At 39.5% G+C, this 27,891-nt stretch overlaps 1 protein-coding gene across 4 annotated transcripts in view; it reads right to left on the reverse strand.

Annotated features, from left to right (window-relative positions):
- ARID1B (AT-rich interaction domain 1B) overlaps positions 1-27,891 on the reverse strand; it is a 302,045-nt gene that overhangs the window by 72,289 nt on the left and 201,865 nt on the right. For all 4 annotated transcript variants that reach the window (XM_026844507.1, XM_026844506.1, XM_026844505.1 and 1 more), the window contains exon 5: positions 13,774-13,863. In XM_026844507.1, the coding sequence (XP_026700308.1) occupies positions 13,774-13,863 (90 nt within the window). The remainder of the gene's footprint in view (positions 1-13,773; positions 13,864-27,891) is intronic.

A 27,891-nucleotide genomic window follows, 5' to 3' on the forward strand; every position in this document is an offset into this window, starting at 1 on the left:
GCATAGCAAATAACTAAGGGCGAAATAGCAGCTTGGAAACTGGTCTGTACCGGTTGGAAAACCACACTTTGCAAAGGAAAGCTTGTATGACCTTCTCCACTTAGCTTTATTTTGAAACAGACCCTTTGATTTTTAAAATAGTTCCACTCTGCGCACAAATCTTATTACAAAGCCTATGTCTTCTGCTGACAGTGCTGTAACTAATTTAGAAACCTAATACAATCGTATGTCTGTATGAAATAAATGCTTGCATTCCCAACACACATATACCATATATATCACACTCATGGGATCCATTTAAATGAAAAATTTTATACTGGTCACACTAAGTTTTTTATTAAAAAGATAGTAAAGTTACTCCTATATCTAGTACAGAAATGAGGGTTTTCTGTTCACTGTGGGCCTTTTAATCTATATGAGATAACTTTCCAAACATTGTGCTAGTGATATAGGTTTTTCAGCCCGGTTATCACAGGCAGTACTCTTCTTAACACCACAAGGATGGATGACACATTGAAAAGCTATCATTTGTATGGGTTGTAGTGATTTCTAGTAGTAATGCAGAGAGACTGCTGGGTGTTGAATCTAAGGGAGAACATGGACTGATGCCTAATGGAGAACGTGGAGACCATCAGTTCTACCCAGCTCTGATGTTGTCAGAGGGGCTCCTGAAGGGACTAGTGTAATAAGTGAAATAATTTTTCCACTCAAATGACCTCATCTTCAGGAAGCTTCTAATCCATTTCTGATGCTTTGGAGTAGACTGTGTGGCTATGTGTATAGTCATAAATAAAATTTGCCAGGACCATTCCCTAGCTTGGTGAGCAGTGTGGCACACTCGTGTCCATCCAGCTAAACCTTCCCACTCAGTCCTGGTAGTCTTATCAGTATGACTCCTGTGTGCAGTCCCTTGTGCTGCCTTATCCATGCCCTGGGCTGTGGCTCAGGGAGTGCTCACAGGCTTCGGTCAAAACCATGCCATGGGGTATGCCAGTAATTCAACAGCAGAGATAACCGTGCTCTGGCCTTAGTTTACAGAGATGTAACAACAAGAACGGAACAAACTCCTTAACAGCTTTTGACACGAGGCATGAGTTTCATCATTCCAGAGGGTGTGAGATCCCTCTCAAACAAGGTTGGCTTTGCTATCTTCTCTTGAGCATGGAGAGGTAAAGAATTAAGGAAAAGGAAGCCTGAAATTCAGTAAGACTATTTGTGCCATATTATCTTGTAACATTCTCTGTATGGTATATTGAAGCATGGCCTTAAAACAGGACATGTTCCAACTTCCTTCCAGAGAGCAGAAGTCATTTCAGCTATAGATGCCAGGTGGAGAAGGTAAGATCAGGTCCTTATTGTGATGTGGATTACATAATAACAAAGAGGAGTCTGTGCTCATCTACCTCAGTGAAAGCTCAGTGAACTTTCAGAGATCAATCAGTACATGAGTTTGAAGTGTTTCAAATATCTGCAGAAGGCTCAGATGTCTCAGAGAGAAAAGGCATTCCTGGTCAAGACGTTAACATTCTTGCATCACAAAGAGAAAACAACATCAATTCTAGAAATCTTATCAGAAATGAAAGGGAGCAGCTGGCATACATTCATTTTTCCCTATTTACACACATTTTCCCTAGTGTTCAACTTCATTTTATAACCAATACAAAAAGAAATAAATTTTCTTTCCAGAAAATTAGATCTAAGATAGTTTGCTTTTGTAAAGAAGGGAAGTAGGCTTACATTAGAGCTGCACTGGAGTAAAGGTGGTGGAGAGATTAAACAGCCAGACTACCTCGGACATGTCAATCTCCCTGACAACAAAGTGGGGTTTTTTGTCTTTTGAATAAACTGCTAGGAAACAGCTATGAGTTAAGACCTTAAAAACAATGGCAACATGCTCATCAGTAAACAAATCTAATACCTTCCCTTAATATTAGTGATAAAAGAGGTACAGATGATGCTTTACTTGACATCACAAGAGTTTACTTACAAAAAAACCCACTTGAGCAGAATTTGTAAAACTAAACTACTTCAGGAGTGGCTGAATAAAGTGAAGTATTCAGAAATTATTTTTATACTACATTTACATTCCTAAAGAATGGCTGTCTTTATTAAAACCCAATTTAAAGTTGTAGAGCCATCTTTTCCTTTTTTTATTTTGTAAATGAAACAGTAGCATACTATTAACAATTAGCACACCATATCTACACATACAACATACATACAAGGTTTAAAAATATGCAGGTAGCAGCATATTTTTCTTCTTTCTTTTTAGCAAAATATAGAGAAAAAAATATAAAATGGGTGATGGTTATGATAGAAGCGTTTCTGCTCCTTTGATAAAGGAAAAGACAAAAATGAAGCCTCCGATGTCCTATACAGTACTAACATCTGATAAAATACATCATATAGCTAATACCATTTATGATGCCTTTGTAAAGACATTTAAAATCTTGGTTTTCCTTATGCATATGTATACATAAAACAGATAAACAACAGTAAATTACTAAAGCTTCATAAAATTATGCACTAAGGTTGTCTTAATTATATCTGTACACTGACCAATACAAAATAATCTGTTTGTTGAATACTATCTCCTTATCACCCAAATGTGCTGGGTGTTGGTGTAAAATCTGAATTGGATTCTTTTGATATTTTGAAGTCTTGGCTTGAATATGAAAAACACCTTTCCAGGAAAGCAGGAGCTCAAACAAAAAGAGGGTATAACAAGTTATTGCATATCAGCTGATGGACAGCAATGGTCTGCTGGCAGACACTTAACCCACGGTCAATGAGAGGTCTTTTGATTTAGCCAGAAGTGCATCGATTTTCATGAATGAATTAAACCTGAAAACACTTACTCATTTCAAGCTCAGGAAAACTTTGGAGTTTACAGTGATAGCAGATCATCATTAAATTACACATTTGATAAATTAAAAATGATAAAAGATACAACTTGCAATGGTACTTTGTAAAAAAAGAACTTATGTAAGAAAAAATACATCGGGCTATCACCCTTTCTAGAGAGGCATGCTTAGTGACAGAGCATGGGACCAAAACAACTGAGGAACCCTTCTGAGTAAGGAATAAGGAAGTTCTCCTTGTTCAAGGGCAAAGGCTAAAGAAGGGGCTAGAAAGATTTATTACTCTGAAAATAATGGAATGAGAAAAGCAGAAAGAGATTGGATACATACACTAAATGTCAAATAATTAGAGAAAAATAACATGAAATTCCCTACTTACAAATCATCTCAAAAAAAATTAAATATGTGAAAAGAGATACTTTTCACTACCTACAAGGGAAAAACTTGGCGGGGTGGAGGGCGGGAATCACAAAAATTTCCAATGCTTGGTATGTTAGCAAGGCACTGGCCAGTACCCTTGAGAAAAAAGAGCAAATGTTTGCATACCCATGACACAGTTTTTGGCAGACTTCCTTTCCTCAGGCAGCCATTTGGATTGTATTTACTATCTCAGGATTTTCACCAGAGAATACAACAGAATTGAGATGGATCTAAAGCAGTGACTCCCAATCGTAGCTTGTCTATGGGTAAAACAACACCAAGGCAGAAGTGGCAGGGTAAAGCTAAACAAACACACATCAGTATTTTGTGCAGTGGATATACTAAAATTTGGCAACCTGTTAGCACTGCAGGATGCTCAGGAAGATCACAGTTAGACTGAAATTCTCCTCAGCCCACCTGTCTCAGATGGAAAGGACAGCTCAGCAAGTCTTTGGACTGGTGAACTGTGTCTGGGTTTTTGCCCAGCTAAACATATCCACAGTCAGCACCTCAGAGCACTGCGAGGAAACATCCAACTGAACAAGATACACACGTTAATGAAGTGTTTTAGTAATTAAAGTGCTGGTTACTTTGCATAAGCCAGAGATAATCAGGACCCTAAATATGCAACCAGGTTGTCTGCACAGACTGCCAATGGTACTGGAACAAACATGTTCCAATGGTGTGGTCAAACCTGGAGATGAGCGTCTTACAGACTGCAGGAGCCATTGCTTATGAGGGGCCAGATCTACCCAAGCCGTAAACTACTTTCTGTCACCGGCAAAGAATGGCATTGTACTTTCCTAAGGTGCTACTTAAAATACACATTAAAAAGAACACAGTGAGAGAGATTTAGATACTTGAAAAAATCTAGGGAGACAAAAATTTGATACAAGTCTAAACAAATAACAGCAATGAAGAAAACGGGGAAGGTTTGACCCATGTACCAAAATACAACCCAAGTCAAGTGAAACCGTGTGGGTGGCATAAGAAAACTGGCCTCTAGAGCAAGAAGACACAAGATTTCTTTACATTCAAGATACTCCAGCTCTTATTCTCACTTTCCAGAAGCCAGCCTCACTAAAACATGCCCAGCTGGACTGATGACAGCACATATGAAACCACCTACGTTTGTCATACATGGAACATCCAACTTAGAAACATACACTACAGGGTGATGGGCTGGTGAGCATGAGTAGATCAGCTTGCAGTGTCAACCTCATTCAGATGATGCAAATACTAATTCTCAATATACCTGACCAGTTAATAGGCAGGGGAAAAAAAAAGAAAACCCAAAGAAATGAAACACCTTTACAAACAGATGGCAAACAAGAATCTGATCCATATTTAGCACTGCTAAATTACAGCATTGCACCAATACAACATCTTTGGATGGTTCTGGTATGAACCCGTTAATGCGTCCGAAGCCACAGCACTGGCATGGGCAATGCTCAGGTATTGAACACATTGGATCTTTGCCAATATCCCTGGCATCAAGAAAACACTTCTGCTGACAAGCAACTTGGGCAACTGAAGGGTAGCAGCATAAAAAAAAATGTACTGAGACCACTGGCATAGGACAAATTAAGAGGCTTATTCTTCAGTCTCTAATCAGAAGGCTAATAATCTTCTTGATAGATTTTTACTCATATAAAAGCCAAAAAAATTTTTTTAATCCCCATTTCTTTCTGCAATCACAATCTGTTTTTTTAAAAGAGTCCTGAAGAGTTTTTAGGAGAAAGTTCTTTACTGTTTTCCCACTAACCATGAAAGAAAAAATAAATCTAATTTCTACATTGATCTCTTTTTTCAGCCACATAAAACCTTGTTGTCTTCTCCAAGTCCATCAGGGTGCCACTAAAAATATCTGAAGTTCTCTGGGCCAGAGTAACAGTGACATGGTTTCCCTCTGGTACTTAGACAATTTGTTTTTATGTTGGCATTTGCTAGTATCTGCAGAACAACCACAACATTTCTTCACACCCATTCAACAAAGGATGCTTCTTTGCCTATGTGAAACAGTAGTTATGGAAAATATCACCTTGGCAAAACTGAGGCTTCCTACAAAGATCACTGCAGTATTTCTCCTTTTCACAGAAGTATCAATGTTCTGTTTAAGAAAAAGCACTGGATTGTTTTTATTTTTCTTTAAAAGTATTTTCTTATTATGCTTTAATATCTATCTTGCAGTCTCCTCACTGTTTATTTGTCTGACTGCTTCTCTTCACAAAGTGAATAGCTTTGGGGAAGATGGAAACTAATGACCTAGCTAAGGTTTTAACCCAGACCCCCTAGTGTTTTACCAGCTGTGCTATTAGGTTAACTGGCTGAATCTCCTCTGCTTTTCTCTCTGATATTACAAAACCCGGCCTATGTATAGCACGCAATAATGTTTAAATTTTTCCCACCCCTAAACCTCCCTCTGCTACTGCCTAGCCTTGAAATTCATATAATCTATCATTGATAAATTAGAATCTGGGGAAGGATCAGACAGATTACCCAGATGGTAGCTGGGGAAGAAATATCCAAGCTTTCCTAATGCAAACCTTGCGTAATGCTCTCTGATGTAAATTTTAAGTGCTATATTGAGGGCAGAGAAGGAAAGACATTTATGGAGATGTTGATGCACACACAGAACAAAAAAAAACATTGCTCATACACCATCTTACACATAAGTTGTTACTGTAAGATACCTTACACAAGATGATTTTACTATGTTGCTTGGAAAATCAGGGTAATGGTGAATTGCAGCACAAAAGCACCCCACCCTGCCCACCCAGTTGACCCCAAAGTGAATCCTCAATTTCAGTAGGTAGCTTGGGCTGCTGGAATTAATCTGAGCAGTAACATGAAAAACCCAAGGAGTCTGTCTGCTTTATACAATCAACATTTGTCTAGGTTTCTCTAATAACATGCATACTTATGAAAATCACGGAGGAGAGCAAAGAAGGAACAGCATTTTTCAATGCATAATGTGCAAGGCCTACAGGCTTAATGGTCTAAATTTCAGGTTTGAAAAATTTACCCTCCCTGGAGACTCCTGTTCAAAGGTTCCATGGATCAACTCAGACCTTCCTTTTCATGAAGTAAATATATTGAATACCATGAGATATGTATGGATTTTGTGGACAAGACTAAAATACATACAATGTGTCTTTTCTGTCTTGCACACACATAAAATAAATCATAATATTTTTTAAAAATACAAAATCAGCGTGGTGTCCTCAGTCCCAAAATGCCTTTGTCTCGGTCTTATTTTACCATGATTTATGATTTGACTGATTTTTCCCTTCCTTTAATTTGCAGCTGTTCCCTGATGAGTGTTTATTCTGCAGTCTTTTGGGATCCTTTGGGATGGAAGGAACTATCCAGTATTAGCTATTAATATATACAGCATATAGATTTCAGATCACTGCCCTATATATTGACTTTAAAAGACATAAAGGGTCTTAAATCAGTTCTTTATTTTTGGAGAAGCTTTATAAAAAGGTTAACTTAGGTACTAAGGGAGCAGAGTGTACTGGAAATGATGGTGCTGTTGAACAGGCAGCTCCCAGTTTATAGGCCACGATGCGAAGCCATCCCAGGGACAGGGATCGCACCCAGTAACTTTACACCGAGCCTGGTGACAGGAACATCGACTGTCACTTTGTCAAGTTCTTCATCAGTGACTGCTTCTGGCTTATCTCGCTCCCTGAGCCCAGAGGCAGGGAATCTGACGGCTGCCTAATGAAGTCAGTGGAAACTTTTCTATTGAGAAGTCTCTCTGCTGGCAACTATATAAACTCTCTCAGAATAATTCAATTCTGCTCCCTAATTTCAAAAAGAGAATCCCCAATTTAGTTTAAAAAATGAGATAAAGATTCATCACCAAGTATAACAGGATTTAACATCAGCAAGAAGAAAGCAATGACCAGCTGCTAGTATACAAAATTTACTTGGGAGACTTGACTCTGGGTTTTGATTGTACAGATATTATTATCTACTTCAAATCCTACTTCTGCAGTTTTGCTGTCTCCCAGCATGGCTTATCACATGTAAATCATGCCCCTTCCTCCTTTGGCTCTTCCTGCAGATGGCCAATATTGCTATATATTTAGTGTAGGCCACAACTAATCAGATCATCTTAAAGCCGAGACTGGCTGGTATATGTTTGAAATCCAAGTACAGTCCGAAACCAGCATCCTGAAATGGCAACTGATTTTTTAAAGAATTAATCTGGTTTGGCAGAGTAACAACATTTCCAATACTTTTATGTAAGAAGAGCAGGCCCTCCTGCAATGCTTGAGAGACAGACACAAAACTATTCACTCCCACAGCTCACAGTAAAAAACAGTCATCTTTTATCCCAAAGATCTTGATTACTAATCAAAGCAGACATATTGTAAGTTTTTTTCCTGTGCACTGCTACATGATGTAGTAAATAATACAAACAGGAAGAAAAATGGGGGTCTTGGGTACTATTTCAATTAAAATTGCAAACCTGCTCATCAAACCACACTACATTTCAGTGCACTTCCACTTTTATAATCAAAGTACAGTGGTAAATACCAATGATAGCCTCAGCCTTTTCGAAGACTGTTGATAAATTTAGTGCTCACTAAATTGACAAACTAACGCAGTTTTTTGAGTCACCAAAGAAGTTTAGCACATGGCTCTACTCTGTGGTTCTGCCTTCACATATAGATCAGCTTCTGTATGTTCCTGTGTATCACATTCCTATTTCACCATGTGACTTGAGATTAAAAAAATATGTTTTACAGAGCTAGTGCAACAGTTTCAACTAAAACCTGCCTTTCCTCCTTATATGATGCATTTTCCTGGTTGTTGATGACACAATTCCTCCAACCTCAGTTTTCTGGGCATGAAGATTTCCTCCCAGCCTGGCACTAAGTTCCTGCGTACCAGCTGGAGCTCAGCTCCTCCACACTGACCCACCTGGAGAATGCTATGTGCAGAAGAGGCACTCAAACATACCTGTGGCTTTGCACTCAGTGCATGTCTCAAGCATCTTTCTTTAAGAGCCTGAAACACTTCAGTCTACATCAAGTAAACTTATTATCAAGTCTGATTTAACCTTAAGTGGTGTCATCGTTAACATGGCAAGCAGAAGAATTTTAATGACAAGAATCATCTTATTCTCTAGCTCCTCAGTGCTCTGAATAGATCCCAAATCCCCAAATGAGAGCAAAAAATGTATTCTCAGGGAAAAAGTCTTTTTAAGATCTAAAAGCAAACTACAGTGGTTTTTTTTTTTTGTTGCAATAAGAATTCTTTGATCTATTTTCTTTCTTCTGGTTTCTTTTTTTAAGAAGAAAATAGATTTCAGGGAAAAGAATCTCTACCATCAAATGTCAGTATTAAGCCATAAATCTGATCAGGAACTGTAGGTGCAAAACACCCGATTGGTATTCTGTGTCTTCCATGCAAGCAAAAACATTTATATTTTGTTAGAAGAAAATACATGACAGTGGAATTTATGTGATGACTGCGTACAAATAAGCATGCCCAGAAAACAGTTAAAGGGGAGAAAAATACCTATATGAAATCTAATGGGCAAATTAGGAAATTGTAGTTACAGGAATTCAGTTGCTACTTAGTGTTTATAGAGAAGCACAAAGAGAACATCAAAATGCCTGATCACATCCCATCTGTTACTACCTCTTGCTGGATAACATCTTGGCTGCCAAAAAAGCTATTTAAATTTACTACATTGCAGCTACTGATAAATATCACTTCTGTGAAGATCTAATACTAAATAAGGACTAGATCTGAGGATAAAGCTTACAAGCAGTCGTGTCAAAAAGATCCGAATTTTGCTTAGTATAACACCTGTACTCCTACAAGCCTGCAGTTTCTAGTTACTCCCTCTCCCTGTCTGTGATATGTTTTTAACAGAGCATACAACTGTACAACAATCCTCAAAAGCTGGATCATGTCAACAATGGGAAGAAATGAAGCTAGAACAGAAAGAGTGACATAAAAAAAGGGAAAATGAAAGGTACTGGGAGGAGGTGACGGAGAAGAGGAAGGCTACTATTCAACAATTTTGGAGGTGCTTACTCCGGGCACTTTCCACATAGATCTGACAGGCACAGAATGGTGCCATGAAACTGCCTCCAGCAACGGAATACATTTTCCAGCACATCACAGCAGCTGCAACGGCATCAATTCTGCTTGCAATCCATGTCCAAACAGAAAAGTTCTCAGTGGTCCTATTTCAGCATATCTCAAGGACTAATTAAATCCTCATTACTATCTTCTAATTATTCCAGCGCTCTGGGATTTCAATGAGCAAGTCCCCAATGGTGCATTAGATGAAAAGGGTTAAATAACCTGTGTTGATTTTGAGACTCCAGATCTATTTCAGACCTTTAGCATATCATCAGCATTATCATGAATATTTAACTACATACCGCTGTGAAAATTATAAGGGGAAAACAATTAAAGATTTTTTAAAAATTAATTCTGACCCATATACATTTGCACTAATAAATAAGGCTTCTTTAAGTATCCCCATTATGAGAGTGCTTGCTAGAGTAATAACTTGAAGTCATTAAGTGTTTCCATTAAATTCAATGGTTTTCAGGAGCTCCCAATTCACTATTTTAATACAAGACTGAAACTTGACGTGTACATATCCAACTGCATAAGCATGAATAATAGTACTTAAAAGTAGGTAAGTTTTCTAAGCTTTTTCAAAATTAGGTAAGGAGCCATTCATTTCTGCAGGGGTAAAAGTGCCTATTTCAACATTATTGTGACACATATTCTCCTATTAGTGTCCGCACTGGTAAGTATTCATATACAGACAGCCATCTCCATTACGTTACAAAATAAAGAGAGGGAGTATAAGCTAATGGTCAGGACGAAAGGCTTCTTTTTCACACTGCAGCTTCAAGAAACTGATTTAACGGGTCAACTTTGATATGCTGGGTTTCTGTTTGATCCATACAAATAACTTCTAACCCACTGAGCAGTTCTGGCCACTAAGCACATCCTCAAAGTGTGGCTTCCAAAACCCAAACAGATGAGGTAAGTAGGTATAGCTCAATATAGGGACCTCAACCAACTGTGTACCTCAATTATTTGCCAAATGGTTATGACAGCTGTGGTATCACCACTGCCCTACCTCTGGGGGCTGATATAACTAAAGTTTATAAAAAGCTTTGACTTCAATAAACGTGAAAAATCAAAACCCTGCTTTTGATCACAGTAAAAAGTCTGGAGTAGCTGTATCAGAAACAAAGAGCAAAACATGCATCCCGTTTTTCCCCAAAACACAGCAAATTTCAATGACTACCTTAATTAGTTGTGACTACATTTTCATGTGGTATCCCCAAGTAATGGTAATTGCTGTGATTCAGCAGCAGTTAAATGCACATGCAGCTGAGCAGCCATGACCACTCCTGCTTCTCCAAGAGACTTCTGACTCCAGTCCCACACATACTCCTCCCTCTGTCCCCAGAGCTCTCTGGCTCTGACAGTCCATTAAGGTGTATGGGACTTACTTCAAGTCCCAGTACTTTCAATGTCATGTGAGCTGAGACACAGATTATGCACATAAAAGTACATGCTATTTCTTATTGCCTAGGAAGACAATGTGTGTTGGTACAACTGAAAAAGCTTCATTGATTGGGCATCAAACAATAGTGGCCAGCTACTGATTCTGGGATGAGAATAAACTGGGCTGCCTAGAATAGCATGCTCCATTTATGCTGGCATGGGTCCAAATGTCCTACAGCTTGAGAGGACATGAAAAACTTTAAAATTATTTTTAAAAAGTAAGCATTTTTACACATTACAGAAAGTATATAATAAGCTACACAAAAAGCAAGCTGAAGAGCACAAAAAATCCAATCCCGCAAGAAATTCCTATTACTGTATCCACATACTTTACCACTCCCCTCCTTCCACACTCAGAATGTACATGTAAAAATACGCTCACTGCTTCATGCTGCACTGTATGACAGGGGATGTATAGTCTTAGGCAGGCAAACATAAAAATCCCAGCTGGGTGCTGAGTAACCATGGAAAGTAGGGTAAAATATAATCAAATACTTTCATAATAAAATAAATAAGTGTAAACTTAATGGTTTGAGGCAGTGGTTTAGCATCCGGAAGCATTACAACTCAGACTCCACCTGTCAATCAAGCTTCACAATATCTGGTATATAGAATTTTTTTCAAGTATTGAGAGCAGAGGATTCTGCTCAAGAAACGATTAGTAGTCTTTTGTTCATTCAGTTCTCTCTCTAAACAAGGAAAGAAATGTTATACAAAGTGCTAAAACAAACAACATTACCTTATCCTATGGAGGGTCTCTGGGGTTTTTGTTTTCATTTTCTTTTTTTTTTCTTTTCTTTTTTGGGAGAAAGTGTATCAGTAAGCCAAGAGTTTAAATTACTGTAACAGATGCCTATGGATCAGGTGTCCTTAGCAGCAACGATTTTCTGCTCAGGTTTTTATCAGTAAATGACAAGCACCTTCCCTTTGAGTCCCCATCACTCCCCCTCCTTCCTTTCTTCCAAGTTCAGTGGAAACCAGTTCAAGCAAGCAAAGGAATCAACTAATGTAACAGCCTTTTTAAAAGGTGAAGTTTTCCATTTCAAAGGAGCCTCTAATCAATGACAGGGCGCAAAAGGGAATGCACGCATGTTTATGCGCGTATAGCACAGACTTTAGAGAAGCTTTGGGGAACATGTTCTGCAAAATCAATATGACCTAGCTAGTTACAAATTTCTTATTGCTGCATAAAACAAATGGACTTCTTGTACAAGCTGGGTCACAAGGATCATGTGTATTACACCAGATTTTGCATATGAAAAGTGCAAAAATTACAACATTCCCAAACACATTTTCTCTAAGAACACACCCACAATTCTCACCCCCTCTGTATAGAGGAAGAACCAGACTAAATCAATCTGCAAATGTTATTTCTCTCACTGTTATTTACTTGTTTGACTTCCTAGTTACCACAGCTGTCTTCTCTGGTTTACTACTGAATGCCCCCCTGTCTCTCCCAAACATACAATGATCCCCAGTTTTGTTCTACAGCAGCATTGTGAGGTTTGACCCTTCCAGCTCTGTCAGACCTGACTAACTTGTCCCCCAAAGCCAGGTGAGGAACACACACTGCAGAAATAATTATTACTGGGCAGTGTAACATTTTGTGCCAAGACCCATTCGTGCCAGTAAATGCACACATCTTTCTGAGATGCTTGGGTCCTCAAAGCCTCAATCTGATCCATTCCCGCTGCCCTGTGACATTCTATCACAAAGCATCACATACTTGTACTGGGTACTGAGGCCATTCTTTTTTCACCAAACATGTACATTATTCTAAAAAAAATTTAAGAGGAAAGTAAGTCCCTGCACTAACAACTATGTATAAAGAATGACTGAAAAGGAAACATAACAAATGAGATGAGTGTGGAATTCTGTGTTTCATGTTCTCATTAATCAGCATTCCTGGAGGAGGGGACATCCAACACAGAAAACCAGCAAAAATTAAGACTCTCTCCTCTTCTTTGTGAGTCCTCTTAGTTCCTCCTGGATGCTATCCCAGAAATTTGTCATTCTGTGAGTTCAACTTGCTTCACTGTGAGAAAACTTCTAGTATTTATGGTATCCCCATATGGTGCTACTTGGAATATTTCTGGTAGCAAGACATTTTAGGAGGGGCATTTCATAAATAACTCCATGTTTATCACAGTTATCATGTGTCTGTTTTGCAAGCTTGTCACTGGCACATGTTAACCACTGCATGGACAGGATGCCCAGTTTACAGCAGCTGATTGTATGTATGGCCACACAACAAAGCTGTGAACTATCTTTCATGAGCTAGGGAGGAAGAAGACGAAAGGAAAAGGGCTTAAAGTTTATAAATGGTAACATTAAGAAAAAAAAAACCAACCCTCTGTTTATTTTTGCAAGCACTTGCTAGGAAGCACCCTTCTAGGACCGTGCTGTTGCCTGCAAGGTTTTCCCTTCCAAGATTTCCAAATCTTTGAACCATCTGACCTAAATAGTTGATTTCCCTTTATATTTAAAGATATTTTTATTCTAGAACTAGCTAGAGGACAAGCTATTGCATCCGAGCAAAGACATCAGTGATGAGAATTTTAAGAACAGTTGCAAAACTGCAGTGCTTGTAGCTAGCACTATTCCTATACATCTTAATTCCAGGATAGACAACGAAAAGTTCAGTTCTCTAGGACACAACTCAAGTATTTATAGCAAACTGCCTTTATACTCTGGGCATTCACTGTATTTTGAGAAAGCCTTGTTTCCAATTATATTTTGGTAAAGTCCGGCATTCAGTTGCTCTTTCCCCAGAGAAGGAAACCCCCCGAGCCTTTTACAATGAGGACTGTCATTATTTTCCCTGGGAAAAGAAAAGAAATACCAGGAAATCTCACATTGCTAATGTGCAACTTAAGAAGAAGGCAGCATTTGGCACCAACTAAAAAAGCCCCAACACCTAACAAACCTCGGTCCTGTGGCATTGGTGACTGGCTCAAGGCAGGGTGGGAGCTGGATTCTGACTGGCTGCCAGGAGGCTGCGGTGGCATCTGACTGCCTGTAACACACAGAAAAAAAAGGGAAAACAGACTTGCTTTTAACATTGCAATGCACAAAACCAAGCCTTGCTGCATTTTTCAACCACTCAACATCAAAGTAAGTACCAGCTCTATAAGGTAAATACAGAGCTCAACAGGTCTAGCTTTTTTAGGTTTTTTTCTTTTCTTTTTTTTGAAACCCATGGAGAAAACATGCATAAACATATTTAGCAACAGGCATGGTGAAATGTTCAATTTCGTATTGAGTGAGTTCCCAACCTCACCGACATGATCCAATTTATAGCTGCAAATCTCCTGACACATATTTCTGTTAGAGAGTTTAACAAAATCCAAGTCTGCTGAACAATAGGGCTCATCCTGCCGAGCTTAAACTGGCCTCCAGCCAGGCAGACATGGGACTGCTGCCAACAATATTACCAATGAAAAATTCAGTCAATACAAAAATGACTAACAACAATAGTTTAAAAAGTATTTCCATGAATCGCTGGTTTTAATATTATTAGAATGTCCATGTAGAATATGGGAATAAAGAATAGTATATAGGTGCACGTGGTGAAAGTGAAGCATGTTTAAAAGAGTTCAGACAGAAAAGGGGTATATTATTCAAATAAAGGCAAAGGAAGATATTTGCTTATTAAAATATCCATCCAGAACAGACAGACCTATTTTTATAGTCTCGTTCAAAAGACACCCACACAGTTTATCCACTGCTGTCTACCCACCCGAAGACGAACAGCACTCAATGCTGTCTGTGAGGCTTAAGACACAAAATCTTCCTGTTCAATATTACCATATAGTAAATCAGGTGCTTGTTGCACTGATGAAAGTCACTCCTCTGGGTCACCCCTCAACACAGTGTCAAGCAGGGAAGTCCACGCTACCACCCTTACACTGCCACAACACCCCAACAGCTTTGTGCCCAACAGCCAACCTGCCACAGCCTGAGTGGGAGTAAGAATGAGACCAGGATGTCCCCTGGGACTCCTCTCAGCTGCTGGTCCGAGACGCTCCTGCACTTGACAGCCCAAGCTGCTTGAAGACCACCTCAGGTTAGGCAGCAAATATATACTTTAAGCATTTAGACACTGTAGTGACGAGCACCATATAAATAGCAGCAGACAGATTTATACCCCTCATCCTCAGAAACTGCTCAGATTGTTTTCCATTTGAAAGAAATGGAAAGAATAAAACCACCCGCAATAGATTTGTGCCTGCTGAGACTCATTTCCTCTGGCTCAGCAGCCGCCCCTCCGCAGTGGCGGGAGCAAGACGGCCACGGCTGGCCCTGGCACAGAGAGCCAGGCTGGCGGGGTGCAGCAGGGGCTGCTCGCTCTTTAGAGCAATGAAGAGCCCCAAGTTGGACGTAAATGGAGGAAAGTGAATGTGTCTGCTCTGCCCGTCTGCTTCCCAGCCTCAGAGCAACTGGCTCTCAGCACCAACTCTACAGAAAGGCCAGATAAATACAAGAACAAAAAGAAAATCCACAAAATACGGAGTATAACCACCGACTAGCTATTCAGATGAGGTGCGTTTGCACTAAAAAACATGACAGTCAACATTACTGGGAGCAGCTGTGACAACTGTCTCAGAGATGCAAATGCTGGACTGGAGGCAGAATTGCTCCTCCAAAAGACCAAACATGCCACTCAGTGCCCGAGGCTTTGGGATCCACGGCCCATTCATGAACTCTAAGGCATATGACAATAATATTCCGGCTTATGTTTTGATGTCACTCAAGAGCGGGCTGTGGAGACAGTAAGTGCCTGCATTATAACAAACGCTTTCTGCTTGACAGAAAGGATTCAGTGACTCAAGACTGTAAACAAACAGCAATTCCATGTTAACACAGGGCACTGCCACTTCTACTGTGTATGCCCGAGGCACTGCTATCAGACAGAACACTTCAAGTAGACCTGAACCATCTAAGATTTTTACAAATACTTTAAAAAAATAGTAATAAAGTCAGGGGTAGTCCTGACTGCACCACGCAGCTCCTAGTGGGATCCCCCTTTAGGTGGAGGCATGGCAAACTTTGAGAGACACTAATAGCACATGGAAGAGCTATGATAGGCAACATGTTTTAAATACATTTATACACTGTCTTTAGTTTTTTATATTAACATTTTTAACATTGCATTTACATTTTTTACATTACTTCAGCTATCTAGCAGAGGCCTTATCCTGCACAAGCAGATGTGCAAGCACGGACTGGGAAAGTCACAGCCTAGAACAGTGAATGTTCGATATGTTACAAAGAAATTGTTTTCATCTGCATCCTCAAGGATTATAGACTCAGGAGTTTTACAAATTCACTGAAACAATGAGCCTCTGCAAACATTAACACTGTTTTATTAGTTCACTTTTTAAAGTTTACTTCTGATTTTTTTTCTCTATTAAAAATATGTTAAAGCAAAACTTTTGTTTCACAAAGGAAAACGATTTCATAAACAAGACCAACTCTACCCATATTCTAACAAGTAACAACTTGGAAGAGATGCGTCCATTATGCTGATTTATCAGTGGGTGCTACAAATTATCCAGGTGCTGGACATGAAAGCATCCAGCCAAAAGGTTTTCAGTCAAACTGCCATTTTATCCTTAGAAATGATCTGAAAGGTAAAAGGAGGTTAAGCACCCAAATATCTTTGAAGACTTGAACTGAACTCTTAATTTGGGTATCTAACGCCTATTGATTGGGAGTTGATGACAGGACTTTACAAACCTTTGAAGATCCTGTCTGCCATGCTTTTAAAGTTTCTTTGTCATGAAATGACCTTCAAGATCTTCCATTTCTTTCCTTTAAATGATATTAATCCTTCCCTCTTTCAACCACTATTGTAGTTGGGATTCTTGGAAGACATTTTAAATAATACATGAACAGACTTCTGTGGTTTTTTAGGGAAGAAAAACTACAAAAGGAAAACAACCTTTTCTTTTTAAACATAAATTCTACAGCTATTTAAGAGAGGGAAAAAAACCCAACCGCTTTTATCAGACAGACTACTGCCTCCTTTGACCCAATGATACACAGATGGAAGTTTCAACAGGGATGACCTTTTCCCATGTTATGTATAGTATTGTTGCCACATTGGTGAGATACCCCACCTGTCAAAACTTACTCGAACTGAATACTATGGATGTTTCACAACATTTTTGTTACGCAAAATCACAGCAAATATAATAATGCATGTGAAAAGGATAGATGCTGCCACGCTGGTTATTTCACCTACATTTAACAGAAGAGCAAAATGATATTCAAATTTATATAGCTATCTTGTAAAGTTAGTTGTAAAACTACCAAAACCAGCAGCCTACCTAATATGATATCTGCTATTTAAAGAAAAAAAAAAAGATAAAGTCAGTTGAAGAGGTGAGAGAATTAAAAAATGCTTAATAGCACAGTTGTAAGCTGATTTTCTAATTTTAAAAATTATGTTACAAATGCTTTTAAACATTTTGCATGAGGGTTTGAAAATCTATGCTTGAAATAAGAGTCAGGAGAGACTGCACTGCACCTTTGGAAAAGATGGATTGAGAAAAGTACTAAATGGTGATTGCATTATGACTACAGCCATGAAATCTGCAGTTAAAGTGTAAAAAGTAAATTCCTTAGAGCCAACACAGCAAGAAAGAACAGACCTTTGATATCCTGCTGAGGAGGGGTCCTTCCGATGAATTACAGACCAAATCAGTAATGTTTTGAAACATGCTGAGGGCGCTCTGCCCCCATCACTGTAATGACACTGGAGAATGCTCAGCCCTGGTACCCTGTACCAGTTGGACAATATCTCACAGAACTGTGCCTGAACAATTGAATCAAGAAAGCACTTCAGTGGTAACAGGTTCCCCCTGGGAAATTACTAGTTAAGGAGGGGTATCAGCACAGGAATTTTAAGATATGTGAGGAACTGGGAAACAGGAAGGTGGGGAACTGACCACAACCTCTGTTGAAAGGGAAACGTAAGGCTGGAGGAAAGGCAGAAGTTAAAGATCATGTTGACTGTCTTTGGGACAATTCTCAATCTAATTTAGGAGTTAAGACCTAGGGCTGAATTAATGACATTGGCTGATTACAAAGTAGGGAATCTTAGTCAATACAGAAGATGATCAAAAGATGATTTAAGAAACTGGACCACCTTTTGGGTTGGATTAATAAAAATGCAGACACTGATACTCACAGACCAGAAATTGGCCTTTTCCAACTGAAGAGCTGTAGGGTTATCAGTTAGAAATGGGAGAAGATAAGTAAGGAAAATGTGACTGTATTTGTTGACCTACAAATGGTTATAATCTACAAACAGTTATAACTAACCATTTGATGGCACCCTGAATCAAAAAAAAAATATTATTAGGATGAATTAGGAGAATTGTTTCCAGTAGAGGTAAGGAAACATCATGCCATTACTGATGTGTCACTGGTGAGCATTCACACAGACAAAACCAGAAAGCCTAAGCAGAATGCTAACAGGTACAGGAACCAAGAACAGCTACCAGCATGATGAGACGGGAGACTGAAAGGAAGAGTATTATTTAGCACGGCAAAAACTAAAGCTGTGATTTTGTGACTTCTTTTTAAAAATATATTTGCGGCTAAATATCAGGGAGGAAAAAAAGCACGGTGTTTAGGATGATAATCAAACCATTACTGGAATTTGAAACAACTTCCTTTTAGAAATAATGAGGTCCAGGAAACCTAGTGATTAAGATGAAGTCTGATAAAATAATGGGATTATATCACACAGTTGATGTGACAGTAAAGGCTCACAGACCGGAAGGGACATTCTGGGTCTCAGATCCCTACATCAGAAATGAAAGATCATAAATAGGCTTCTATACAGGATCATTTTAAATGAGCTTTTCAGGAAATTGGGTGAGGTGCAAATGACCTCAAAGGAAAGAAATTTTTCTATGGATAGCATAAAGGGATACTGGTCATGCGGTTTTTGTTATCTCTTTCATCTTACAAAGCCTATGACCCCTTAAGAATAAAGATTATTTTCTTCCTTAATTTATGCATTATAGCTAAGCTTCCTGTTGCATCAATGGTACTTTTCAAATGGCTTATTCATCAGAGTAAAAAGCAAGGGTTCCCTGCATATCCCTCCAAATTAAGACACAGAAAATGTTAAAAATTTTCCTTATATGTATACAGTAACCTGAGCACAGACACTTTAAAAGGCCAGTGACATGAGGACCCTTTCAAATACAGCAGCCGTGACCCCGCTGAACCACTCTGGGGGGATATACACAGAGTCAAGTGTGCTCAAACCAAGTCGTCTGGCTCTGTTCAGCACCACACTGCAGTTAATCACCCCTTGCTTGCAACAGCAACATTGGTAATCCACTGCTGTCTGCTCACCCAGACTATTTCCACCTCTCTGACTTGGGAACTCAGGACCAAGCCCAGAGCCCTCCAGCTTTGGGACGCTTTTGGTAGCTGGCTGTGTGGCTTGCTGAAAGAGAGATGGCAAGCAGCTGATTTGTTCAGCTGCAACAATGCAGTGTCTGTAAACATGAAGACTATCAACTGAAGCCAGTTACGGATGCTCCACATTACAAAAAGTTATCAAGACTATTGTTACGTCTGGCCCCAATTTTCCTTATTAGCTCTTAAAACAAATGCATCATGCTCCAAAAGACACAAGATTCCCTAACATACATGAGTATCACTCACAATCCATGTAAAATCCACAAAAGATAAAAACATTACTTCTCTTTGCATGAAAGTATGTAATTCTCAGACTACTAATCCTTGAATGTTACACTCCATCTTCTTTTCCTTATTTGTGTTATATTTACTATATCAAGGACTGGGTTGTGAGGAAGCTCCAGAGATGTCACTGTAACCTAAGTGTTAAATTGCTCTCAAATCTCCATTAAAAAAAATGCAACAGTGATCTACGGTGGCCTGCAGAACCCTAGCTCTGACTTTTCCCCACACACATGCAATAGCATAAACATCTTAATTTCATGACCAGAAGCTACTTGTTTGACATGATATAACATTTAATTCAAAGCAAAGTTGACACTGACAGGATGAAGTAGCTATTCAATATTTTGTTTCATCCTCATTATTCAGTGTGTAGTCTCAAGATATTACTTATGGAACACCATCCAAATGTCACACTCACTGCAGAATAATTCATTATATTAGGGACTTTAAAAAAAACCCAAATTAAGTAGCTGAAACCAGGGTCTGCCAAATTAGACATACAAGTTTTATTCCCAGGTTGTGTAACCTATGAGTAAGGTATGGAGACTTTTAACAAATACTCTGGAGTATAAAGTGAAATAATTGTTAGTACTGCCTAAACTGACAACAGGGTGAGTGGCAAGGGGCAGGAAAGCAAATATATTGTCCCCCATGGCCAAGTTCTCTTTGCTCAGGAGAAGGGAGAGCAGCAGCAGCCACTGCAAGACATTCTGTTTCACCCACGCCCCATGCAGAAGTCACCTTTGTTTTGGACGGAAGTGAAGCATCACAGCATTTTTTCCTGAGATTCTGGCAACTAGCCCAAAGCAAGCTGTCAATGGAAATCTTCAACAGGCTGTGACTCACCCAAATAACGAATGGATTTCCAGTAGGCCACAGCAAGCACCTGTCTGCCTGAGGTCTAGTCCTCTCCAACAAATTTTAAAATCCTGTTGCAAACCAGGAAGGCACTAGAGCTCCTCAAAATTAGGGAAGCATTATTTATTTATTTAGTTATTTATTTAAGCGACGGCATAAATTCATCTAAATCTAGGGATCACTGCTTCTCTGTCCTCAGTGACACCCACCCCAGACCTGTAATTTCATTTAACAGTTATGAGAAGTTTCATTTGGGGGGATCAAATTCTTTCTGCTTTCACCTCTGCCTAACTCCACATTCATTTAATGCATTATTTCCATTAAGCTCAGGAGAGTTCCCAGCCCAGGGTATTTCTGCTGGAGACCGATCCAGAATGGCGCAGCCCAGGATAGCAACCAGTTAAATCTTTTCTAATCCCTGCATTCAGAAATGGTGGCTCACAGCGGCTGGCACGCAGGAACTGAATAGAGCAGGCAAGCTCGTATTTCTCTCACCAGGCCAAATTAATAAAAACAAAACCTGATTTCTCCTTCTTATTTTCCTATTCTTTCTGCTCCCCAATATTTTTCCTCTTTCAAACAATTTTTTTTTTGTTTGAGAAGCTTAATGTTTGGCTGCCTTCTGAAGAAACAGGCACAGTGACAGATGAAAGGCCGTATTCATTGCCTAATTCAGAATAGGGAAAAACCGACTGCTGTGCATTTAAGATTCTAACAACCTTGCAATTTTGTATAGCCGTTTTCCCCAACCCATTCTTTTGAAGAAATCTGCTTTTATTCTGTTAATAACTAACCACAGTTGCAGCAGCATGGATCCGATTAGCAGTTCTTACGCTACAAAGGAGGTGGGGGGGTGTGTGGGGAGGGCTGTGAACAGGGTTGCCAATTTGTCCACCTGGGTCCCCAGGAGAAAGATTAGATGAGGCGCTTGCTCCTTTCTTCCCCACTCGCTTGCTGCTCTGCACTAGACAGACCTCTTCAAAGCTCAGCCACTGACTTCTTTTTTTTTTTTTTTTTTTCCCTCTAAAGTCTCATTTAACCGCCCCTCCACATGTTTTGCACTCTGTGTCACCACGTCCCTCCAAAGTGATGGCGTGAATTGGGATGAGAGGGGTTGGGAGAGGCTGCGGACGCAGCCTACCCAGCGCTTTCTCTCACACCTCTACAGGGCCTCTGAATTGCTTTTAGATTTTGTAAATTACATTTTCTTAAATTTGTGCAAACCATTCAAAAAAAGTGTCTATGTTCTTCAGGGAACGATCCAAACCCTGTAATCATACTGTATTTTTTTACTCTGTCCTTTTAAGCCTTTCATAAAAATGACAGCTTTGCTTGCATTTAGACTGAAGTAGAAGATTGCAAAGGGTTGCATGGATTTAGTCATTCATAATTACGTGGGACACGACATTACATGTTTGTTAATGCAAAAAGCATATGCTTCGGCTAGAGAAAAAAACATTCTCAATTTCTTTATAAAATGTCATTTAACCAGAATATAAAATTGTAATTGATGCAAGTGCTAAGTATCTAAAAGCTCCTAACAAAGGACAGGGTAGTATTTCTAACTTATATTTGGCTCATTCTTCCTTCCAGAAATGAAACCTACCCTTCCACACACCTGAAACTTAAAACTCCAAAATTCCATTTAGGGAGTTAATCCAAGTTCCAAAAGGAAGAATTTTTCATTATCAATGCTCATTCTCTAGACTGCATTTATAACTACGAGGAGAGTTTTTCTCTAAGCTGTTCTTCATTGTGTCTACGGTTTTTAAGACCCTCAGAAGCACAACAAATGTAGCAGACATACACTTCTAGCATTTGCCACCTAATAAAAACCTGAACTCCTAATTTTAACATTGCCAAATTCTAACAAAACCCTGTATCAACTTTCATTTGTATTTGCAGTGTGAAAACATGGAAGATACCAAAGAAATGGTCAACGTGAACTGAAATTGCTGTTTCTTACCCATTTTTCTTTTGCCTTGATCCAGCTACATGTAAGAATTGTTCAGAATAAATATTCATCATCAGGCTACATTAACTCAAAACACCAGCAGCAACGGAGTTTCACTTCTCCCTGCTCCTCCTGACTCTCTCAAGTTCAGGCAAGCAGGTGGAAAATGGAGCAGCGCCGATATGTGGCAATGAATTATTTTGCTAGTCCTGCCTGCTACTTCTCATACTAGTCCACTGCTTGTGATTAACGGGCGTTTTAGTAGCAAAATGTATGTGCTCTCACTAACACTGTTCTCAAAAGGAACAAACTCTTAGATAATCTAGTTTTTTCTTATTGCGTTATATTGCATATTAGACAGCCCTCATTTCAATGGTTTTCAGGGATGGGGGAGAAAAGGGCAAGTTGAATGCATAAAGGATAAAAGCACCTTGAGGCAAACCTGCTTCCAAAAACCATTTGGTGGGTCTGATCTTCCTGAAGACAAGATCTATCATGCCATATTTCATCTTGCCCGACAATGATAAGCTCCAAAGACTGGTGCAGAAGCAGAGCAATTCTTCATGTATTTTTAATCAACTAAGAACTTTCATCTGGCGAGCTCTCCCTGCAAGGTGACACACACCATGCGTGGTCATGTGCCTCTTGTGCAGTTTGCAAACGCCAACTTCTATGTCAGCTTCTGTTTGGAAGGGGGAGTATCAACATTAGCAACCCTTGGTTATATCATTTATAAACATGCAGATGTGGATTATTAAAGATTAATGCATTTTGGGATTGGTGTCGGCATTCCGTTTGTCTCACGCCGAAACCAATTCTGTTCTTCATTAGTCAACGACAACCCACATCACCCTGTTGTGGAAGAGAAATCAAAGGTGTAAGCGTGAATTGAGAATAAGTGATGAAACTGATTACTAAGAAACTTAGCGGCTGTAATCAATCAACACATCACAATAATTTGAGTCCACTGCTATCTGGAGATGGGGAACAAACAGAAAAGCTCGCCACTGGAGTGAGTTGTTCTTTTGTGTTTTCCTTCCAAAAACCCACTTAGCAATTTGACTTCCATATCTGCCTACAGAGCAATGCTGTCAAAGGGCCGTTTGAATCTTTCAAGCTGCAGCTCAACCTGCATGAATTCTGTCTCTAAGGAGTAAAAAGAATATCTTGCTTTTCATTAATTTTTAAAAAAAATATTATCTGGAGGTAGTGAAAATATCCTTCTTTTGAGGCTAAGTGGCTCTTTTCTAGCTGGTCCAGAATTAATTCAAGCCATATTTGCAATTGTTCAGGTTCCTTCTTCTAAGGAGGGACACACCATGTACCTGTCTAGTCAAGTCTGACACTGACTATGAAGCACAAAGACCACTTTAGACATCTCTAGTGGCAGTGGTCCACAGTCCACTGAAAAACTGAAAACTGCAACAGTCTATCCCATCACAGAAATCAAACCACTTACACCATTTATGCTCTATTTTATCTAGTATAACAATCATCTGTCAACAACAAAAACATACTGATGGAAATGTGAGAGACTTTTCCCATTCACTCATCAATCATTGCTTAGTATTGCAAAGGACAAGGGAGTGAAAGACAACCTTTCAATTTATGATAATACACAAATTAATGCCCTATTTGGCAACACAAAAAAAGGAAGGAGAATCTATGGTTGTGTAGCCAAATAATGACAGAATAACAACTCCCAAATGTTCAAAACCAAACTTACATTGTACTAAATTACTTGACAAAAACATAAGTGGGTTGAGAAAAAAGTTAGAAATAAATGCACAGGTTAATGACTAAATGTAAATAATAACTGTCCAATGATCACCTTAGAGCATACATCTAAAGCTAACAACAAACACACCTGTCAAATCTTGGCTGCTGTGGTTAAGTATATTTGAATTTTGTTACATGAACATGTATACTTATGCGAAGATTTTAATTGGATTTCAACAGCCATCATACTCTAGGTGGATCTGTACCAGCACAAGGCTACCAATGACTCAGAGCACTACAAGAAGTGGCCTGCCGTACACGTGCCACCACGGCGTGCACAGCAGCAGATGCCCCGCCATGCTGGCCATGTGGCAGTTGCTGGGATGGTGAAAACAGGCCTGTCAGGAATCAACAAAAAGGACAAACCAGGTATGGGGCAGAGCACACCTACGGGGATGTAAGTGCTACTGATCTGGCCGTCTGGGGCAGGTTTACATGAAGCCTTTGCAGGGTGCTGGATGACCCTCAGTGCTGTGCTCCCTGGACCCTGCAGGATGTTCAGTTTCTTCAGGGGCAGAAATGTTCGTCACTGACTTAGGCAGCAATTAAACACCAGAACTGAAATGTGTGATAGTGAAATATAAACATGGATAAACCAGATAGAAAGCAACTGAAACCACTTAAAACTAAAACCCCAAACCTACCCCTAAAAAAGAACTACCCAGGGCATGCCGGTTTTGGTGATTTATTGATTTCCTTCCTGACACTTCGAGCTGATGAAAACCAGCAGGTTGATGGTGCTGGAATATGAAACCCTCTTGTCATCAGGAAAACCTAACAGGAGGAACTCGAACAGCGTGTTTCTGTCTCATTTCATCTCCTACACCTGTTTTGGGAAGACCACCTCTGCAGAGGATACCTCCCTGATCTCTCTGGCCAGACTGCAAGTAGGACAGCAGTTCTGATAGTGCCTTTTGTAGCATTGGCTTTCCTCAGGAAACTAGATTGAGACTATTTAGTTATTTCACAAAGCCTTGAGACAACAGATTATTCATCAGGTGTGACCTGGGCTGAATTCTAATAGGTATCACAAGTTAGATGCTCCATATGCTAGAAGCAATGCCTGAAGCTAGAGCGCCTTACAATTTGCCTATTTTTCCTCTTGTCAAAAGACAGAACAACTCTCAATGTTGTTCAAACCCTTCAAAAAGCAAGGGTTTTAAACTACTGCTATGTGAAACATTCACGTTATTTCATTTGTAAGCATTCTAGATTTGCAAAACTGCTGAATAGATGTTTTGTGTACTAGCAGTGATTAAGAACATAGCTACGTCAATGGCATTTTATGCGTTTTTGTTTTTTTTTTTCTGGCCCGGATGCCAACGAACAGCATGCATCTTCCTTGCAACAAGCTGTTGCAAGATTTTTGCCTCCGGAGAAGCCAAGGGGGAAATATTGATAGATGTGTTAAAATAATCTTTCTAGACAGGGGGATCATATCCATTTTACAAGGATATAATCTCCTTTCTTGTTTTGCTATTATTTTAGGGTACCTGTAAAACTTCAACAAAAAATAAAGTACTGCATTTTCACTTTCATATGGTAGTCTTTTCTCCCCCAAATAATGTTTGAAAAGAGTCCATGCTGTATAACATTAACAGTAGTTGGTGGTCAATGGAGTAAGAATGTGGAATAGCTCAATCCCAGGCAAAAATTCTTCCAAATTCTTGTTTAAAACAGGATCTGTCTGATTGGCTTGTCTTACTGCAGCCACTTCTGGAAACAGTTCAAGTCTTAGGCATCTCCTTTCATACGGCACGAAAGAAAGCATCACTCCTATGCAGATTTTTGCATGAAAATGTCCTTTTGGATTATGATAGACTATTGCTCATTTTTTAATTCTCTCAGCATTTTAGTCACTCTAGTCTACCCACACGTTGATTAACATGTGCACCAAGGCAGGATTTCCTGTTCCAGCTCTCTCTGGGCATTCCATTTCCCTCTTGCTCCTCTTTTCCCCCAGAGTGCTACCTGTAATTCTGATGGGTCCTGGATTTCAAGCTAGCTAGCTGATCAATACAGGAGGGGAAGACCTCCAGGTTTGCAGGGAGTAGAGCTGATCACTGAATGGAACACATCCACTGACTCATGTAACCAGATCTACAAATTTGGGGTCTTTTTAATCAGAAGAGGGTGCTCACCACTGGTTAGCATAAATTGACTGGCAATAACATTTCTAAGTGAGAGTATCCACACATGAATTTCTTCCTGAAAATTGTAACTCCAGCTGTATCCAAGCTCCTTGGTGAAAGGAGACATCAATACAATTGTAATAAAAACATCACAGTTGATGCTTAACAGAGTGGAAATAAGCTTGTTTATTTAGAAAGTAAATGTAACGTATTAAAAGCGCAAGTCAAAACACTGATCTATGTAAAAAAAAATAGTGTTACATTTTTCTGAATGGCATTTGCTATTCCTTATTAGTACAGCATACCCTTCTCTTCTATACAGATAAAAATTGCTGCAGAGGTTTAAAAATAATAGAATCTATTAACTCCTACAAAATCTGCTTGTTCATCATGGGTTAAGGGATTCCTGGCCTATCAGCAATCTTCCACAGAACTCTTAATATTAAAAAATTTTGCTCCTTACACCGCATGGGAGAAAGAGCTGACAAAAGCCTTTGGCCAGTAAGATCAAAATTGGGGATGGGGGGGAGAAAGGGGAGTTTAGCTTATTTACATTTTTGCTTTGTTAGTAAACTGGAATGGCTGGAGCAGGAGGGAAAGGAAAAAAAAAAAAAAAAAAAAAAAAAGAGAGAAAAGTGAAATTAACAGCCACTAAATCTTCTGGCAACAGCAGTGCATTTTGATGATGTGCTGCATCAGCTTCCACTAATGGTTTAGGGTTGAATCAGGCACAGTTCAAGACCCAAAGCAATGCAGGGCATCACATCTCATTCTTTGGAAGAACACGTACCCTAATTACGAAGATGGCTACAAAATAAAGAGATCAGGATTTCTGGCTAAGCAGAATAATGATCTACTTAATAGAAAATCAGAATGCCATTTTGAATCCCTAAAAATCATAAAAGAATAGGACTTCAGTCCTGTAATGAATGTGTGTCTGAACAAGAAGGGTTACCATTTTGAGAGAAAAACTATCTTTCTGAAAAAAATCTTCCAAGTTGCTTTTTCTGCTCTTAGGGGTTAATCTCCCTGGTCTATTCCAGTAACGCGAATGGAAACAAAGGCTGTATATATGTGTGCCACTTACCACACAAAATATCCGTCCAGTATTTCAGAGAGCACAGGAAGGAAATGCCCACTGAGCTAGGGACGTGCCAATGTCAGAGCTGCCTGTGCCAGTCCATTCCCGTGAAATTTGCGGCGTGCGGCAGAAAGCAATGCGGGGCGGCAGGCTTGCGGTAGGGTGGGGAGACAGCTTAAACACGCCGTGGAAGAGAATCAGCCATTTGGGAGGTTTAATAGGGGGCTGTTTGTTTGTCTGCCCTTTTGATGTTAAATTAGTCTTCAATTTTGTTGCAAGGAAGGAGGCACTGGGAAAAGGATGCTTCTCTTCCAGTAAACCCTGGGAAAGCAACACCTTTATTTTAACGGCCTTCCCACCAAGAACCCCCTGCAACATTTTGGCTTTTCCTAGCCATAGCTATCAGCAACACAACAGCTGCTCATTTTACAATGACTTGCTGGAGAGAGAATGATTGAAAGAGCCAATCTATGTCACATGGAGAAGCTGTGGCACAACATCGCAGGAGGT

The sequence above is a fragment of the Athene cunicularia genome (genome assembly GCF_003259725.1).
Source record: "Athene cunicularia isolate RWA chromosome 3 unlocalized genomic scaffold, athCun1 chr3_part1, whole genome shotgun sequence".
Classification (NCBI taxonomy): Eukaryota; Metazoa; Chordata; class Aves; order Strigiformes; family Strigidae; genus Athene; species Athene cunicularia.